Here is a 21,514-nt window from a genome sequence, read left to right as displayed (position 1 = left end):
GCGAGAATTTATTTTTATCCTATAACCCAGTTAGCGATTAAGTCCATAAGTTTATGGATCATTTTCCAAGGAATCTCTGTAGAAGTTGTGTAGAGGTTCCTCTAGAGGCTGCTTAGGGAACTGGGGGTATAGAGATAGACATGATGAGCCTCTGGGTGTTCCTCCTTGGTTTCAAGTACAGCAGCTCTGATTTTATTTGCTTTATCTTTTTGACCATAAAGTGTACTTAAAGAAATAATGTATCTGCCTTAAAACTCAGAAAACACTCTTCCAAACCATATACTTAGAGACATGTTGTCAGTTGCATGGAACATCAGATACTAAAGGTTCTTAACATTAATGCTTTAACTGAATCTCTCTAGCAGGGATTACAGTCAGATAAAGGGCATATGTAATTTAACGTTTTTATTAGTTATTTAGTTGAAGAAACTAAGACTCTACATTTCATGTTTCTAGCTGATAGTAACTTGATAAATTCAACAACCAAACCAGAAAACAATCTGATAAATCATACGAAGAATCACATACAGTTTAATAGGATTAGGACTTAAGAACAAGAACAGAACAAATCAAAATAAAGGATGCATACATAGGCATACAAGATAAAAAAAAAAGGAAAAGGAAGTCAACCTCTATCCAATAAATATAATGTTTAAATGGAAAAAAATATAGGCTAATAGCAGTTGGCTATATCGGTAGAAATAACATAAGAACAAGTCTTCTACTTTATTTGACATTGGACAGGCACTAATTTGAATGTATTTTTGATAGTCTCTTTTGAGAAGTTTGTTGAAAATTAAATAAAGACTAGTGAAGAACACAAAATACTAAATTATTCTTATGAGAAAAAGTTAACAGAAATGGAAGTATTTATCTTGAAAAAGAGATGACTATGGGAGAAAATTACTGCTCTCAAAGGCTATTAATAATTACAGTAAATTGTTCTCCTGCCCTACAGAGGACCACTGTATATGAGGAATATGTAAAAATAATGGCAAGATAATTTGATTTGCTATAAGTAAGCTATCTTGATAATGAGGAAATTTAAAAATACTGGAACATCTAACTGGAAGAAGCTATAAGATTTTTTTTTCATCACTAGATAGCTTTAGTAAGAAAAAAAAATGCATTCCCTACCCTGGTTCCCCTGTGCTATCTCACTGGTTTATATTCTCAAATATCTACTCAGGGATAGTGAAAATGGAGAGGTTTCACTCTGGCAAGACTATATCCTGAAGTTCATGTGCCTTCTTTACACTTTTAATGTTTCTTTTATGGATTCATCTACCTCCCAGCTTTGGGTTATTACTAGTCCACTAATCCACAGAGGTAAGGCATGAAAATTTTGCAACAAGAAAATTGGTAAAGTTTCTTGCTGCCCAGACATAGTCATTGGTACAGGGCCAAATTTTCTAATCACTTAGAAATACTTGTAGGTTGCTCACAACTATTTATCCTGAGGTTTCTCTTTGATATGGTAATTGGTTTGCTTTCAGGTTTTCCCAAGCCTCAGTGTACTAGATTCTCTGTCTTGACACCTTTAGACTTTGTCTTACAAGCTCTTCCACAGCATCCTGCTGCCCTGCCAGACTCCGTAATATTTATTGGCCCTTTTCTTTACAAGGTACACAAATGACTTATGGACTGCTCAGTATAGCCAGTGACATTCAGGCCTATCAGATATTAATACTACTGATGCTCCACTCATATATTCTCAGCACTTCTATTTCCATCTTACAGACTTACTAACAGTTAAGTCCAGAGGCTTAAAAATTGAATTCTATTCATACTTAAAAATTATATTCACCAGTCCCACTGAATCTTCCTACAGCGAGCACCTGCTACCCTGCCTGAGAATTACTTTCTTTGGCTACAAAAGCTTGATTGGCCCTGAACATGAGGTTCAGGTGACACCTCTGAGGGTAGCTTTTCACCCAGGATGAATAGGTGGCTAAATCTCCAGTTTGTTCATGTCAGGTAAGATAATTCTGAAGTGCTGAGGTGCATTCTGCAGTACTACCCAGAGTTTACCAGCAGGATCAAGCCCCAAGCCCCAGTTGCCTGCAGTGACTCATAATTACACCTTCTTGGTTTTCTTCCCCTCTCTGCCTCACTTTGTCTCACTTTCTCTTAAATAGACTACTGATAACACAAATCCTTACTTCAGAGTCTGTCTTCAGGTGAATCCACTTAAGATAAGGTATCTCCATATCTTTACATATGCATTTTCCAAAGAATGTGCATTTTTTGGTAACATTTAAAAGAACATTTTACATGAATAATTGAGGGAAAACAATCCTGGTTTCTGTATATACAGTGTGCCCACAACAAATGGTGCTCTCACGCCTGGGAAGGTGGAACATATGTCCCCAAACAGACAACTCCCAGACTGGGACCCTTGAAGTGTTTGTTGTTGCCAGCAACTCCAAGTGAGATTTCTTGCAGAACACTCTGTGATTTTATGATCTAGGATGAGAGGGTTTGGCCATAAAATACCACGTTTTCCTATCAATTCCACTACAGTGATAAGAAAGATTCTGTCCTTTTTGTTCAACAAAAATAAAAAAGCAAATTACTTTATGTATTTTTCCTTGGCTTCTGATCATGCTAAGAGACACCTCAACAAATCCTGCACCCAACAAATCCTATCTTTTCTGCACACGCAGCAATAAAATGCACTCATTTGTGTAAGTTATAACCAAATACATAAGTAAAAGTGTTGTTTGTGACAGTAGATCTGACTTTGGGGATACATATGAACTTCTAAAGTTTTAATAGATTTCAGCATTGACATTACAGCATAGAAATAAAGCATTTCTTGCAGTCATCCCAGGCATTCCAGATGGTGAAGAACATTGCAATAATTCAATGGAAGGAAAAGCAAACTTACCCGAATCATCATGACTGAACATCTGATATCATGAATTGTATCATAGATCTTCTTTGAGATGTCCACAAATTGATTATCATCCAACACATTCAATGAGTTTTTACTTAAGGCTTCCAAGGCAACATTCACTTGTGTTACAAATTCAGGAATTACTGTTAAAATAAAGAATAAGGAGAAGATTGTCCTCTTTGTATTTTTGGATTTATACAGTAGTTTCCAGGAAATGTAGAATTTGGTTTTAAACAAATATTTGATTAATAGATCTTTAATTGTATTTTTTAAATATAGAGATACACAAATTTTAGCAGGATTATCTTGAATCTCTGAAAAGTAAAATGAATCAAAGACAATTAAAGGCATCTTTTTTTTTTTTCTAAACCCCAGGCTTCTGGAGAGAAAGGCATTTTTATATAAATGTTTTAAAAGATTATCTTTCTCCTTTATATCATTTTTGTTTTTACAGAACCTTGGGACCATATAATCATTTCTCATCCTATTCAATATAAACCACAAGAAATTACAAAAAGGAATTGGTGTGTAAAACAGTTGGAATTGTAAACACAAAGATATTTAAAGAAAGAAAGCAATTGAGTTGCTAAACAGCAGAAAATTTAATTAAAAGTAGCAATTCTGCCTTATAGAAATAATAAAAATATTGTAAACTTCCTTTTAGTAAGATGTTTTCTCTATAATAAAAAATTAGTGAAAAGGAATTGACATTCTCATATGAAAACTATCTTTAAAATAACTAAACACTGACTGACTATAGGGATGCTTCTATCAGTAAGCCAATCCATGGATTACCTTTTTAAATTAAGGCTTCAAAATAGTTTCAAATAAAAACACTTCTTCAATTTTACTTTTAAGGTTAATGATATTAACAGTTATTATCTCTTCACTAGGCTCAAGGTACTTTTCTAAGTGTTCAATGTGATTTATATCTTAACATAACCCCAGTATTAACTGAGTATTAATAGTTTAACAACTAGGACACAGAGAAATCAAGACTCTTCCACAGATTCATTCTGTTAATGTGTAATTAGAGATGTGAACTCAGAGTCCCAAAATGCAGAATCTACACTCAAACTAATCTACTATATCATAGTGAGGAAGCCTCTTGCCCATATGAAGATGTTGGGTAAAAAGATTAATTTTTAGAAGAAATAATTCTAAACCTGGAAGATAGAAATATTTTGACTGCTATAAAAATATCAATAAATGTTATTTTTCTACATTTAAGTTGTATCTGCATGTATGGCATACCATCTCTTGCAATTCTACCTGCCATGTTATTGATATGAGGAAATTTTGATGCTATACATGGGCACTCATTTTATCTGGTCCTTTCTTTCCTCTAGCTGCCAAAATGTATCACCTATATCCTACTACTGAGCCACCATACCTGCTGACATTATCCACTGTGCTCCTATTCTTTGTCTATTCTCTAGGCACACTGTCTAATAAAAGGTGGCTACTAGCTGCATATAGCTATTAAAAATTAAATTCATTAGCCTCAAATTTTAAATTCAATTCCTTAGTCATACTCATCCCATTTCAACTGCTTAACACATACATGTGACTAGTGATTACCATTTTGAAGAGTGGATATATGGCTATCATCAGGGTAACTTTTGGGATAACAGAAACTTCTATTGGGTCATACCACTTTGCACTGAGAAACCCTCAAATCACAGTCTCCCTTTCAGCAGATGGAATAATAAAGCAAGAGGGAGAGCAAACTCATACCACTTTGCCTAGGAGAAACAATCTCAAACCACAATTCTCTTGTAGATGGATGTGACTCTCAAAGTATATCTCTAATCCAGACCTTCCTCCTTAATTTCAGAACTGTATAGCCAACTGACAATGGCAAAATTCTGCCTGAATCTTTTATAACACCTCAAACATATTCTATCTAAATCTAAATACATTTCTTTCTACCCAGGAAACCTAATTTTCCTTTACTATATTCTATGTTGGTGCTGAGTCATTCATGAAAAAAACCCAGGTGTTTTATCTGACCTCCTATACTTCTTTATTCCTTACATCCAAATACCTACTAAGTGCCATCTGCTCTACTATGTAAATATATCCCAAATCCATTGAGAATTTTTAGCCCCACTGTCTCTATTCATCACCATCTACTATTTCCGTCCACAGCATAGTTCTTCCCATGTCTAAATTCTGCTCATTCTCAGGTTCGTTTTAAGTATAATCTTATGAATGGCACCTGCTCTTAGCATTAAGTATTATAGTATCTCTCAAATGATGGACACTCAATAAGTTGTTTTATGAACACATCATGTTAATACAGTGTTTACAAGTTTTCAATTGTTCCTTGAAGCTTTTTTTTGTTTATATCCTAAGTGCATAGGTTGGCATGCAGTAAATAAATGATCGAATGAATTGAGTGATTAAACGAATGAATGAATGAATGAATGAATGAATATGTAAAATCAAGCAAAGAGTAGGTACAATGAAACATGTCCAGCTTGCATTTAAATGTGATTTTGGTTTTGTTAACAACGGAAAAGCTCCAAAAATATATTTATGCAGGCTTATAGGAACATTCAAATCTGCTTAATCAGTTAATCGTTACTTTTGTAGTGTTAAAAGAGGAGGGAACATCTAAGAAAATGTGTCCAGTTATTTCACATTTCCTTTAGGTTCTGGAGTAGACAGCAAACCAACCGTCAAAACTACTACTCTAAAGAACAGGACAAAATGGCTTCTAGCTTCTGTGATATGCTCTATTCACTCCAAAGACATAGTTAAGTAAAAAGAGATATGTCCTCAAAACCTGTAGGGACCTGTTGGCTACCTAACTTTATTCATAGTCATCCCCACTAAAAAATGCTTTTTCTCATATACCAAACAAGTGTGCAATACAATAATAATTTAATTCTGTCTATTAATACTTTCAATCCGCTATTATTGATACAGTTCCCACCATCTTCCTATGTAGATTTTGGCCAAAAAAAGAAAAATTTAGTCATGTAAAGATCTGTTTTTCACTGCCCTGTGAAGTAATTGCGAGAAAGACTTAAGGAATCTTACAAAAAAATACAACACAGCCTTTTCATTAGTGCAAAATGATTTCATTTTAACTCCTCTAAGGGCCTTTTACTAATAAATTAATATTAGCTCCAATTAAAATAAAATCTTTCAGAAGCAAATGTTTAATTTCTGAAGTACAGATGGAAACTACTACTTTCTCACTCTAACAGCATAAATGAACTATTCAAAGCTGATATGTAATTCATTTCTCATTTCATTAGCTTAAACATCAGCTGTGGGTGTACTTTACTTACAATATGGACATATGGTTGCTTGGATCAAACTAGGAGTAAATTTTTTTAATGCTTTCAAGAAAATACAAAATGAGTATAAATAAGTAATCAGTTTATGGTAATCTAGAAAGAATAGCAAATTGACAAACCTGTCTTTACTCCATAATCTACCTAGGTTTTCAGAAAACGAGGTTTAGACATTAATATACAATCATGCTACAGAATTATTGATCAAAGAGAGGGATACCTTAAACACATCCATTCTAATCAATGGAAATGCCAGGTAGGATAAGCTGTTCAGAACTTTGGAGTGTAGATTTATCAAACAAAGGCGGCCTTTTGGTCAATACCCCGGCGACTTCAAAGTATCTTGTCTATTTTACACAGCCAAATTCAGAACCAGTTCTGAACTCTTTTGCAGTCTATACTTTCTCTGCCTACTTTATTCAGAATAGACAGAATAATAGCTACCATTCTCACTCATCTTGGCACTGTGCTAAGCATTTTAGATGCATGTCTCATAATCCTCACGGAAGCCCTGTAAGGCAGGAACTATTACTATCCTGATTTACCTATGAGGAAACTGAGGTCACACAGTTAATAAGAGATGGGCTGGTAATTGAGAATATAGAGCCTGCTCTCTGAACCCTAAATCTGCACTGCTTTCTTTTGATAAGTAAAGTCCATGGGGCTTCTGAATTGCTGCTCTCCTGGGGGAATTCATGATAATTTTCTGACAATGCAGTTAACAGACCTACACAGCCAAGTTCTCCTAGGCCTTGAGCTTCTCTCTGGTAGTAGCCCAAAAATATTTTATCCCTTCTTAATCCTTGATAAATTTATTATGTGCATTTGAAAGTAGGTGAGGATACATTATTATGGAATTAAATAGGTCAGAAAAGAATTCAGACTCATTACAATAATGATCTAAAAATGATATCACCAAATTGTTTTCTACCATTAATAAAGCCCAGATTAAAATATTTCTAATTACACCATTATCTTTGAAAATTACTGGTGGTAAAGAAATTTGTCTTTGAAAGCTCACATAATGCTAAGTCATCATTTCTTTAGGTTATGTTAAGTAACTGGGAGAGAATTAATAACAGTAGAAAGTGGCATTAAGCATATAAATGACTTCTACAAATACCACTTTATACTCTTCTTTTTTTCATTTATTCAATAAATGCTAATTATTGTGGTTCATATATATTTAATATTTAGAGAGCCAATATTATGTATCAAGAATACGTTTGGTACCTCATAGATCATATATCATACAAATCAATGACTAGTAAGGATTTCAGCATTTTTCAAATGATATGTCCCAAAGTACTGACCTACTCTGATCCTTTATCACACATCACATGGTTAACAAGAGCAGCACTTTTGACCTCTGTGTTATACTTTACTCTATCTTTCAAGAATATCTGGAATATCTTCAAAAAGTAAAAAATAAAATACTAGAGAGAAAGGACTTAGATATAGCTTCATGAAGCTGATACATTATGTTTTCCCCCTCTGGCAGAGTAGGTTTTCTACATATGAAACGCTAATCATTTAATTAGCCTGAGTGTCCACCTTTGAGTCTCTCCAGTGACTTAGAAACTCATCTTCTTTCCCTGTAGCTTAATTTAAAAAATCTTCATATGTCTACATAATGGGTTAATATTAATAAATAATATTTCTGATTTAAGTATATTAAAAGTGTATCCAATGAATTTTTAATATGATGAAGATTAAGCTCTTTCATGCTTTTCCTCACATCATTTTCTAATTTGTTTACATCACAGTAATCATTTACATAAATGTGACTACTTAAATATTCAAAGTTGGACCTGAACCAAATAATGTTCTATGATGACCTTTGTTCTTTTATGTACTACTTTATAAATTTTATTTATTTTAAATTGTTAATAAATTTTATTTTTTTAAGTTGCTTGGTTTTCTTTGCATTTCTCAGTAAGAATTCTCAAATGTTTAAATTATCAATACCATTTTTATTTATGTTATGTTAATTAACTGGGAGAGAATTAATAGTAGAAAGTGGCATTAAGCATATGAATAAGAAGTTCGTGCAACTGTTTTGGTTCATGCAAATAGAATCATACTGCATATACTTTTTTGTATCAAGTTTCACTAAACATTAAATTTTTGTCTATGTAAGTTGTATATAGAATTATTCATTCTCATTGCTGTATAGCATGTCATTATACTAAAATGTATTTATCCAGTCTATGGGTGATGGGCATTTGCATAATTTTTAGTTTGGGACTGTAATATATATGGTGCTATGAATATCCTAGTAGACGTTTTTTGGTGAATATATGTGTACATTTTTAGGGAATATACATATCAATAGACTTGCTGGGCCATAGTATATCCATATATTTCACATTAGTAAACATCAACAATATCCTAAGTGGTTGGAAAAATTTTTACCCCTATCAACAATACCTAAATATTCTAGTTGCTCTGTATCTTCCCTAATATTTGGCACATTCCATCTTTTACTTTTTAGCTTTCTGCAGAGTATATTCTCTTGTTCCCTTTTAATATCTCTGCCAGGGATCTGGTTTCTGCTAGTTAAGACTAGGGATTACTTTGATCTTTTTAAAAATCTACTCCTGCATATTGAGTTTAGACTGTTAAATCTTCCTCTTTTAGAATCACTCACCATCCTATTGCTCAAGATCAACTCTTAATTTCTTCACTTTCTACCATTCAGAAAAACATACAACAGGGAAAAAGTTAAAGAAAAATAGAGAGGCAAAAGGGCTCCAAGGTCTGTAGTGTTAGCAAAATGCTGCTCAGTACTCAGAGGGTATCCTGAACTACAGGAACAGGGAAAGAAGTCTAGAGTAAAAAGGTGCAGAGGTTTAAAAGGTACAGAGGTTTATAGGGTGGGATCACATCTAGTAGGAGAAATGTATCTTCCTTTGACCAGTGGTGTTGAATGAAGGTGGTCCTTCACATACTGCTGGGGATTCCTTGGCTGAAAATAAATAGAATTGATCTTACCTCTACAAACTTCAACTCTCTTTGCACAGTTGTCTATAATTATGTGTCAGAGTAGAACCATTTTTCCAACCTTGTCTATCTGGTATCTTTCTGCTTATTCTTCAGATTCAGATTATTGTTTATTTATTTACTTTTATAAATTTATTTTTTATTGATACATAATAGATGTACATATTTGGGGTTACATATGATAACTTAATACCTTCATGTAATTTGAAATCAGATTCAGTTTAAACGTAAGTTTCTCTGTGAAACTTCCCTCAATCAGCACCCCCACACTTGCCTCCAAGTATATTAGGAAATCCTGTCTCTTGGACACACTAATGCCTGAAAGATACGTGTATTAAAGCACCTGTGTCTTAGCCATGCATGGTGGCATGTGCCTGTAGTTTCTACTACTTGGAAGGCTGAAGCAAGAGGATCACTTGAGCCAAGGAGTTCAAGGCTTCATTGAGCTATGATCACACCACTGCAGTTCAGCCTGGGTAACAGAATGAGAGCCCCTTGCCTCTGCCCTACCTTTTTGTAAAGCTCCTATGTCTCTTACTTTACTGTATGTGTTTTCTTGTACTCAGCCACTTCTAAAATCCTGACAGAAAGCTCTCAAAGTATAAACTCTGTCAGGTCACTTTGTTTCCTTAGGAAAGTAGGAGGTAGTAGAGTAAGAATTCAAAATTAGGCACTCAGACTCAGAGCCTGTGCCCATAGCCACTATGTTCTATTGCTTGGATGTAAGAATAACCACCCTGAGACATACCCACAAAACATTGCAGGACACTTAGGATAAAGAGAAGAGCTACATCTTTAAGAGAGAAAAGATTATCAGCAAAATATTAAAATCAGATTGGCATTAGACTTTTCATGAGAAAGGCTAGATACCAAAGGAAAAAACACAAAATAATTCCTTAATTCTAAGAAAAATTTATTTTAAACTTGAAATTCAATATCCAACCAATCCATCAGTTAAGTGAATGATGGCATTATTTCAGACATTCAAGTACACAGAATATTTAATTTCTATTAACTGTCAGGAAGACAATTGGCACACATACTCTTAAAACAAGAGGTGAATCCAAAAGATCAAAACGTGGGGCTGAGGAAATAGTGGAGTTGAAAAAGCAGTATAAGGAATACCCAGAGAGTATTGAGACAATATGTAAACATGTGATATATTTGAGAGCCAGGGTTCTCACTATGTAAACAGGCAGGTACTGCTAAGGAATGACAAACTGCTGTGGTAAGACAAAGATGAACCCCATGGGACTGGACTGAACTGAAGATGTTGGCTTGAACTCATAATTTTATATGCAGATATAAACATAAATTGTATATACAGATATATATGTATATTATTTTTGTGCAAGAATGAAGGAGAAATAAGAAAACACATCTTAATTTGCCTATCGCCACACACATTTTTTAAAAAGATTCACATTAAGGATAAACAAAGGAATAAGAAGACTTGTTATGTACAAGGAATCTTAAGAGTAAGGTAGAAGGGATATGAGAAGATAGATTTGTCTCAGAGTAGTTTTTGTACATTTTTGACTTCTGTAAACGTTTTAAGATTCTACAATAAAAAAAATAAAATTCAATCAACAAGGGTCGGGAGTTGGGGAGAGGAAACCTAAAACCAAATGCAAATAGCAATAAATGAATGAATGAATATGTTTAAAATTTTTAACGTGTGCACCACTGAGTTGCTCATACTTCACTATTTTCTAAAGCTGTGTTGTTTAATACAGTGGCCACCAGATATACGCTGCTATTTAACCTTATATTAAAATACTATAAATGAATACAATTAAACATTTATTTCCTTAGTCACTCTAGCCCACCACATATGGCTACCATATTAGATAGTGTAGATATAGCTCAGTTCTATCATCACAAAAAGTTCTACTGGACAGCACTATTTCAAATATTTGCAAATCAATTATTTGTGAAGCACCTGTCCTCTGCAGGGCACTGGTTTAATGTTGGATGAGTGATATCGGTATCATCTTTGATTCTGTGTATATCTCACTACTGTGAGCTAAAAACCGCTAAAGAAACCCTCTCTGGCACCTCAAAATGCCCTGGGCTATTGCAAAATTGTATTTTAGCTCCTATCTAATGACACAATTCTTAGCTTTATTGGTCAACATGTATCTTCCTTGGTATAAATATAGATGACTACTTAACAACAAAAAACATAGCTTTCCTTGTAGTTTGAGAAATTATAGATTATCTCTTTGCCATATTAATTGTGTTAATCCCTTGAAGTTTATGGGATTCTACAGCTGATGAAATTGTACTAATTGCAATATATGTTAACAGTGTCTGGAATTTCAGTTCCAATTTGTTACTTTCATTCTAACAAAACTGTTAATTAATTTTAAGGAGTTGTAATACTACAGTAAAAGATTATGGATTCAATCTCATTGATAGTTGTGATTTTATTTTCCCTACATTAGCTGTATTTCCCATGGAAGCATAAGAGCTTCCTATATGCAAGGGGTACAAGGTTAAGATTTTTAAAGAACAGGCCAGGCGTGGTGGCTCATGCTTGTAATCCCAGCACTTTGGGAGACAGAGGAGGGCAGATCACCTGAGGTCTGGAGTTTGAGGCTAGCCTGGCCAACATGGTGAAACTCTGTCTCTACTAAAAATACAAAAATTAGCTGGGCGTGGTGGCTAGCACCTGTAATTCCAGCTACTTGGGAGGCTGAGGCAGGAGAATCACTTGAACCCAGGAGGCAGAGGTTGCAGTGAGTCGACATCAGGCCATTGCACTCCAGCCTGGGTGAAAAGAGCAAGACTCCATCTCAAAATAAAACAAACAAGAAAGATTTTTAAAGAATAAATTTATTTTTCCTGTATTTGATATTCATTTATTTTGAATCCTCCTACTATTACACCCAATATATTAACTTCGGGGAGCCCAAATTAATACGGCTTAAACATATAAGCATGTTTAACTCATGTAACATACTTTTCTAGAAATCTGAATAGAAATTGATTGTAAACTTTTTGACTGTGAGAGTTTGGTGAACTGAATTATTACTTTTAATAATATTTGTTGAATGAATGAAGAAAACTCCTGTTTTAAATGCAGTAGGGGAGCTTACTATTTAAGGCAACTGAAGTAACTTCTATCATAAATAATTACCTCCTAATTTCTTTTTCTTTTTAAAGCTGAATTTCTACATGTTGGTTTACAGACACTATTTTAAACAAGTCTATAAAAGAAAATGAAGTTTTATAACCATGCTAAGCATGTTTAAAGTAGTTATAGAAATCCAAAAACTTTCTTAATCTATGTAAACTATGATTATGAAACGTCAGAAAACAAAATGAGCTAAAGTTCCCTTCTATAAAATGAAAAAGTTGGTTTAGTTCTTCTCCTCTAGCATAGTTACTCTCTGATTCCATAAGTTTCTTCACAATCATACATGCATTGTATTTACTTTCTCTGGCTATATTTGGTTACAAGCAGAGATTCATTTGAAAAGAATAAATGGAAGAATGAGAGGGTGAGTAGATGACTGGATGGCTAGGTGGGTGGATAAAAGGAAAGAAGGATAGTTGTAGGAGAAGTTGGGTGGATAGATGCATAGATAATACGATGTGTGAATAAAGAGAAGTAGAGATTTATTTTTATAACTCTCCTACATCTCCCCCAAAAGTGAATTAAAAGCAGCTTTTAAAAAAGAGTCAAGTGTGCAATAAGCTTTAAAACAAGGCCAACAGGAGCCACATAATCAAAGTTAGGGAGCAGAAATATAATTACATTAAAAATCCTAGAGTTACGGTACAGCAATTAAGTATAAAATTGATTGTTTGAGGTCCAGGCAAAAATGAAGCAATGGGTTATATGGTTCATATTACCTACTAAAAGGAACCTAAGCACTTTGAAATTTTCAAATGAAAATGATAATTTCTATTTTCATCAGGATATACTTGAAAAGACTTTTCCTTCTCAATGCTGTATACTAAGAGGAATAAATGTATCATGTATTTATTTATGTTATTGGTTATTAAATAATAAAATGAACAATAGTCTTTACAAATGATGTTAAGAAAATGCAAAAGCATTCTTCATAAGACTATTTATTTTTTACAATATCAGATTATCGTCTGCAGAGAGTTAAAGTACTAGAGTTTTGATTTGCACCTACCTGATATAACATACAGAAATAGGTCTTGATTTGAATTCTAGAGAGAAAGTCAATGCATAAATGAATAAATGATCTCAACATGGCTTTTGACAGAAGTGAGTCACAAATTATTCGAAATTGATGTCAACAGTGAGTTACTTCTTGTAGGATGGTCATTCAGGTTTATCAGGCAAAAGAACTTCCAACACTTGTTTTAGAAACAAAAATGCTGGTGATGTAAATTGATATTCTCTTGTGAAAATGAAAGTGACTTGTATCAGCTGCATTTTATTCCTGAGACAGAAAGCCTCAGATCAGGATTACAAAATATGATAACCTATATGACAGTGTCCACCATAATATCTGATCGTTTGGAGATAAGAGAAGACAAACATCTGATCACTTACTAAGTACCAGTTATTTTGCTAGTGATTTACACATGTGAAAGCAGTAATGTGTGGTATGTCAAGGCTTGACATCAAACTTCCTGATTGGGGGTCTCTTCCCTGATTGCATTTTCTCGTTGCATTTTATATGCATTGTGTTTTCTCTGAAGTTTTACAAGGCTGTAGTCCTGTGCAAACAGTAAATTCATTGCTCAGTAAACTTTATTATAACACAGTAGTTTTCAAACTTTACCATGCATCAGAATCACCAGAAACTCCCCACCCATGGAGTTCCTGGTTCAACAGGTCTAAAGTGCTGCAGAAGAATCTAAATTTTAACAAGTTTTCAACTGATGTGGATACTGCTAGTCCAGGGATCATCTTTGAGAATCACTTTTAGCAGATACAATTGGTTGACTCCCCGAATACTCACTACCAACATTGTTGCTAAAAGAACCATGAATTTGTTCAAACGTCCAGTTACATCTGAGAAGAGGGAAGGTGATGCAGTTCTCGGTCAGTTAGAGTAGGTTAGTATTCTCTGTGCTCTTCCCATATTGTATTAAAGAAGGAATTTTATTGTAATAGTTGTTATTGCTTGTCACCCTATTTGATGTTCCACAAAGGGAAGATACTTAGAAGATATGTGTGCATAAATTATATATATGTGTATTTATATATTAATATATATCTGTCTGCATATATGTATGTGTATGTGTGTGTATTTGGCATATATATACACAGCAAATTATATGTGTGAACACATAAATTATATATATGTGTATGCATATATATGTGTGTCTATATATGTGTGTTTCTGTGTGTATACCAAACACATTTGTGTACATATACATATATATGTATTATAATATATCTCATATTGTATATCAATATATTATAATATATCTCAATATATCATTTGATGTGGAACACATACAGATATATATACACATACACACATGTATACACACACCAAATTTGGTATATAAAACACGCATATACAGATACACACACACACACACACATATATATATATATATACATACACATATATATCATTTATGTGTAAACACATATGTTTGGTATCATCAGTTTCTCCCACCAAATTTACTCTTCTCTCTCCTCATGTAACTCCCACTCTCCATGTTCAATCAATCAATCACTATGTCCTGCTGATTCGGCCTCTCAAATATGTTTCTGACACATAGTAGATGCTCAGTAATTATGCACTGAGTGAATATGCCTACCTAGCACAAGTTCTATCAATTCAATGATCTAACTTCCATGTATCATAACTCACCCAGTTTTACAAGTAAAACATATAATGATTGTCTTTTAATTAATGCACCTACTAACTTTATCATTAAGGTCAAAGGAGTTATCATTAAGTTATCATTGAATCAGTTGCTGTGAATTTCGTGTAGGTCTCTCTCAATGGAAAAGTTTGCTTCTCAAACCTTTTCTGTTCCTATTCACTAAAGCTCTGCCACTGCAATTCTTGGCTGTGCCTCAATAGTGCACACACAGTACATTTAGTATATTACTGATGGACAAAGCTCTGAAGTTAAGAGGATTAATAAGGATAAAACCCAAAATACCTAAAGCTAATATCAATTCACTGAGTCAGCAAGAATGCTCTGAAGACCTTTTATTTTGAGGCATGAAAACCTCTCACATATCATTTTATTATTTCTACCTCTGGAATTCTCCAAATCATCATGAGGCTGCCTGAAAATGTAAAGAGAGAAAGTATATATAAGCAATTTTGTTATTTTTAATTCTAATAATCTTAAATCTACCTACTTCTTTCTCCTCAAAAGACCTCATTACCTTGCCTATTATCCTCAAGATGCCTAGAGATGCCTAGAGAGACAGATATGAGCTAAGATCTCATTTTTTCAGGCTATCTCCTTCTATCCTTCTATGCATTGTGTTTTTCTTTTACTGCAGGAAAAAATCATTTCAATAGATATTTACTTATTGATATGTATAAGTTTTGATGATCACAAAACTAAGGTTCAGTCAGATTAAGTATTAATGTCTAAAACTGCATAGCTAGCAAAAAATGAATCACAAAATACTTCTAAAAATGAAGAATTGTCCTATAAAGCTTTTAAAAGGTTAACAATCTCTTTGAGGTAAAACAAGAACATAACGAACTACTGGTGGCTGAAAATGTAGATTTTAATTATGTATTTATAATATGATTTCAATATATTACCTGTTATATATTTGCCTGTGTTTCCTACTAACTGTAGAATACAAGGCAGAATAACAAAACTGCCAAAAGAGAATCATATAAAGCTTCAGAGACATTAAAATGAGAAAAAGTAGAGTTGAGATTGTAATATCTATCAATGTAGTAAAACAGGGAAAAAAAAAAGCTAAAAGTTAGATTACAACAAGTTGTAATTTAAACTTTAAGCCAAAGAATCTATTCTTAATTTGATAGATATTTAATGGCCTTTAGAAAATTCCAGTAGTATTCTAACATGACTAGTAGTGAGAAAGTAAATCTGCTACTTGATCTGCCTTAAAATTTCCTGTACAATGTAATTCATTACTTTTCCTGTGAATTAATCAGCATTATTTTTTCTTTTTTCTTTCTTTTTTTTTTTTCTGAGATGAACTCTTATTCTGTCGCCCGGCTGGAGTGCAGTGGTGCGATCTCGGCTCACTGCAACCTCCACCTCCAGGGTTCAAACAATTCTCCTGCGTCAGCCTCCTGAGTAGCTGGGATTACAGGCGCCTGACACCACGTCAGGCTAATTTTTTGTATTTTTAGTAGAGACGGGGTTTCAACATATTGGCCAGGCTGGTCTTGAACTCCTGACCTCGTGATCTGCCCATCTTTGCCTCCCAAAGTGTTGAAATTACAGGCGTGAGCCACCGTGCCCGGTCATCAGCATTCTTGACAAGAAAAAAATCAAGCACCTTTCTAATAGACTTTCATGAGATTATGACCTCTTCTAGGAGATTAGACTGGCCTCAAGTAACCATCATGCTAATAGCCCAATGATTGTTAACCAGAATCTTTGGAATAGTTGCATATAATCTAATAGTGATTGTCTAATCATCATGTTTTAAATGAATCATCTCTATCAAGAGGACATATTTAAATTTACTTTTTCTAAAGCCTATTTCCTTGCAGCATGTTGGAAATAGAGTTTTATCATCCGGTCATAATTAATTTGTCTGAGAAGATGTTTTAACAGTGGTTTTCAACTGTGTTCCAATGAGAGTGTCTCAGGAAGCACTGTGGGTAGAGAGAGAAGAAGGAGGGGGTGAGGAGAAACCCTACTGAAAATAGTGTGAGTTCCCACACTCAATCGCTGTTACAAAGACAGCAGCACTTTTTCATCTGTTCTATATATTTAAGTTCAGTTTCATTGGAATAAAAGGTTGTGTAATACTAAAAGACTGGAAATCATTGCTCTACATTATGAATATAGAAGTCTTGTATAAAATAGAAAAGCTGAAACAGGAAGACAAGTTAGGAGGTTTTAGAGTAGGCTAGAAGAAAAGAGTTCATAAAGATCTGAATGAGGATGTTGGCAGTGGAAATGAACAGGTTGGGACATTTGGTACTGAGATAGAAACTTCACGATTTTATTGCTGATTAGATGCAGGGAGGTAATGCAAAGGAAGAATTCCAAGATGACTAAGGTATTGACTAATCCTAATGTCTAGAAGAAAGTGGGCAAACTATTATCAGTAATAAAAGAGCCAAAAGGAAAGGAGGTCTCGATGGGTTAATAAGAGTCTATTCACGTTGAGTTTCAGGTAAGTTTCAAGTCCAGATACCTATTAGACAGTCAGGAGAGAGAGAGAGAGAGAGAGAGAGAGAGAGAGAGATTTGGTAAACATTTGCATTGGGATGACAGTTGAAGCCATGGCAATAGGCCAAATCATGCTTGATATTAGGCTAATTTCCCTATAGTTTGAAAGAGGAACTTGGTAGTCATAATTAAATGTGTCTCTGTTGATAGCTTCACAGACTTTTAAGACAAGAGGGGATTCATCCTTTTGGTGACAGCTGTCATGTTACAGGAATACCTGTATTGTATGTGAAAGGACTGTGGAACTCAAAATTACTGTTCAAATGTAAGATGGAAATATTTGTTGACATTATTATTACATTGTAATAGAGACTTAACCTAAGAATTGTCTTTTTTTTAGAATGTGTTAATGAAACTGCATTTATCTAATGCACTGTAAGAACAATATCTTACTGAAAGATTCTAAGCATAGGTTAAGAAATGCATAATCGTTGGCTTGATAATCTCTTTCTGGGCAATAACAGCAGAACCAACCTCCAGCAAAGAAAGCTTAGTAGCAGAGATCCTATCTACATTCAGAATGGGACTCAGTGTATTTCCCTGATAAGGAAATGGAGAAAGTGGCACCAGAATTGAAAGTTTGTAATTGTAGGACATGGTAGGTGATTGCACATGTAGGGGGCTGGGACAGAGGGAATACTTTCAGAGATTACTTGAAATAAGGTAGTGTCAGTTTATAAAGCCAAGACAAAACAGAAATCAGGACACCCTACCAGAAAGAAGGAATCAAAACCAGACTCAGCTGACCCTAAGGCTACAAGGCCACAAATGTCGAACTTTTTCCTCAGTGATTGCTGCTGTCAACTACAAAATAGGCTCCCTCCTCGTAAAGATAGCAGGTCACATATCTCAGTTACTGCTCAGGAAATAACCCGTCAGCACATCATCTCTGAACACAAAGGACAAGATAATTGTCCCACGTTCTGTCAGGCAGAAGTCCCAGTCATCTGCAGAAGTGGTAATATGGAACGTGGTGTTATTTGTATTAACATTAACTCTCTTGTCTCTGGCTTCAGTAGGAAAAATTTTGGAGATGGCAGTAACACTTTTTAGTATTGGATGATTTCCTTAGTCTTTCTTAATGCAGGGGATGCATACCTAACTTTTGTAGTTAATAATTAAGGTATATCTATGTTGAATGATTAAGCAAAATCAAAACCAAGACTGATTTTTTTTGACAGTTTCTATTTTTACTTCAACCAGAATGGAAGAAGTACACATAATTCTGGATAAATTCCAAATCCACTGAGAGTATATTTGGTTTATGTGGTAGGGAAATTAGCCTATTATTAAAACAGATTTTTAAAGATTTATAGGAAGAGGCAAGTAGACGAAATTGCCCTGTCAGAATATTTCATGACTTTGATGGGATAAAAGTAAAACTATATGATTTCTATTGTACTTTCTCAGCTGTTACTCAAATTGATTATAACTAGAAAGGAATTTCATTTTCTGATTCATCACCATATTAAAATGACTATGAAGTCTTCTAAACAAAAGCACGAAATTCTGTCTCCTCTTCTAGTATTCAATTCACATAGCAAGATCTCTTTAAAATGGTCATCATATTTTGTATTTATCCCTAAGTGTGTTTTAAAAATAGCCAAGGTTAGAATAACAAAATAAACTCACACACACATGTGTGTGTGCATGCGTGTGTGTATATATATACACACACACACAGATCTATATATCTATATATCTATATCTATACACACACACACGCATGCACAATAATCATGCCTGTTGATTAATTCTGGAAACGAGAAGAAATTGTACACTGTTTATAATCCCAGGGAGGATTATCTGTATGGATTTCAAGAAGATTCTACTTCACTAAATGTTGTGACATTTTACAAAATGTTGGTTGTGTCATGCTTTACCCCCTAGCTTTAACACATCCACAAGGCTTTGAAAGCTTGATTAGCAAACATAAATAATAAAAAGAAAAGTAGAACTACTTAGGGAGCAATATCAAAAGATGGATGTGCTAAATACAAAGCAGAGAAATAATCAGACATGTTATTTTTGCCCCACTGAAAATCCATGCCAAAAATAGTAACGACTGTTTTTTTTCTTTTTCTTGTCCACTTTCTTTTGAACATTGATACTTCACATTTTGTTAATTCTGAACAAGACTATGAAAATGTTACATCATTTTACTGAATTGAAAACATTAATGAAATATAACGTGTGAGCAGATAGATTCTATGAGTTTATGTGTGAACTTACACTAGAAAGAGAAGAATGGCAGTAGATGTGGGGGGTTGGAAGGAATCCAGTCCTATACACACATAAGAGATAAAAATAAATTTATTTATTTTAAATTCATCCTTGAAATAGGTTAATCATTGAAAAAGATGGATCTACAGATTCCACATAACCACCCCCTGGTTCCGTCCTTGCAAGCCGGGCATAAATGCTGAGACAGAATAATAAATAAAATAACAATTTAAAATAATTTCTGGGAAAATTATGGGACTATATACATGGAAAGAAACTTCCTGAAAACTGGTTTAAGAATACATTTAATCATATATTTTCAAAAAGTAATTATATATATTAAAAGGTAAATTTTACATCTGTACCAAAAGTACCCTGTCTTTTGCTCTCTTCTGAGAGAAACGTTGCATTTTTCTGCAATATCTCTTCCTCGTGTCCTCTATCCTACATTTATAGAGTCTCAAATATGCTCAGCCTCAAAATTAAGATGCTTTGAGCTTCCAGAAAACACTACACAGATAAAGGTGGCTTTCCAAAGAGATGTTTCTTATTGTCTATGTAATCATGCAGAGTTAAGCAGTCATTGCAACCTTTCATCATTTTCTACAATAAGGCCAACTTTCCAGATAACCATTTAGTGAAACAAGAATCCCGTATGTCTATGGTGGAGCTACTGCGGGTCTCATCCAACCTCCTGCCATGTTTGGGCCACTGACTGTTCGGGCACTTATGTCCAGCTTGCGAGGATGGAGCCATGGGGTAAGTTAAGTAGAATTTGAAAACAGATGAGTATAATAGGAGTACTTACTCTGGCTTTCAGAATTTAGGCAGAAAGAAACAGGGACTGCCATAACTCAGTGAATTTTCACTATAACTAGACTCCATAATTTGTAATAAACTGCATATTTAATTAACCAGTTAGGAGGCTATTTTTCCTGTCTGGTTCATTGTTTGTGTATGTGCAACCACAGCAGAAATCAAGAAAGTAGCAGCACCACTGGGAGAACCCAGCCTCTAAAATGTGTTAGAGTATTTATCTCTGCAAAATAGAGGTAGTTGATAAAATAGCAAGGTTAAAGGGCAGACACTTGCAGATCAAGCCTTTAAACAAACTTTCATTTTGAACACATACCATAACTTAGATGGGTTCATTAAGGAGACACAAGGCATTTGGAAGTAATAAAGTTAGCCATGGTTTCAAACCAACACTGTAGGGAAACTAAACTTATTAGAAGAAAATAATGAAATAATCATAAAATAGCTGACCCATTACTTAGCAATGTACCCAATACATTGTAATGTGCATTATATATATATGTAATATATACCATATACACACATACATATATATACACACATAAAAAATACATTGCTAAAGATGAGATAAGACAGTTACAGTGGTTATATCTTACATTTCTCTTCCCCAGTATCCATCACCCTTTCTTCCAGCCCTGAATTTTCTTTCAGGAAATCACCATTTCCCTTTCGTGGATATTTTATTGGGAGACGGTACCTGCCTTTCACTCTTTAAGCCAAAGAGATCATGTCTTCTCCTTCCCCATAGTATCTATAGACAGAGAGTTAGCAAGTGATCTAGTCAGCCAAAAAGATTGTCTTGCCTCGGATTTTGAATCTTGAGCTAGTGAAGCAACAAGGTAAAGAAGAATACAGGATCTTCCATTATTCTCTAGTGTTACATATTGTTCAGAGAAATATTTACAACATA

At 34.1% G+C, this 21,514-nt stretch overlaps 1 protein-coding gene across 3 annotated transcripts in view; it reads right to left on the bottom strand.

Moving 5' to 3' along the window:
* Positions 1–21,514, bottom strand: part of CTNNA3 (catenin alpha 3) — a 1,788,954-nt gene that overhangs the window by 368,811 nt on the left and 1,398,629 nt on the right. For all 3 annotated transcript variants that reach the window (XM_055353691.2, XM_055353692.2, XM_019035348.4), the window contains one exon: positions 2,891–3,042. In XM_055353691.2, the coding sequence (XP_055209666.2) occupies positions 2,891–3,042 (152 nt within the window). The remainder of the gene's footprint in view (positions 1–2,890; positions 3,043–21,514) is intronic.

Source organism: Gorilla gorilla, chromosome 8 (assembly GCF_029281585.2).
Source record: "Gorilla gorilla gorilla isolate KB3781 chromosome 8, NHGRI_mGorGor1-v2.1_pri, whole genome shotgun sequence".
In the NCBI taxonomy this organism is placed as follows: domain Eukaryota; kingdom Metazoa; phylum Chordata; class Mammalia; order Primates; family Hominidae; genus Gorilla; species Gorilla gorilla.
The sequence above is the reverse complement of the archived record's forward strand: the minus strand, read 5'-3'. Positions and strand labels throughout refer to the sequence as shown.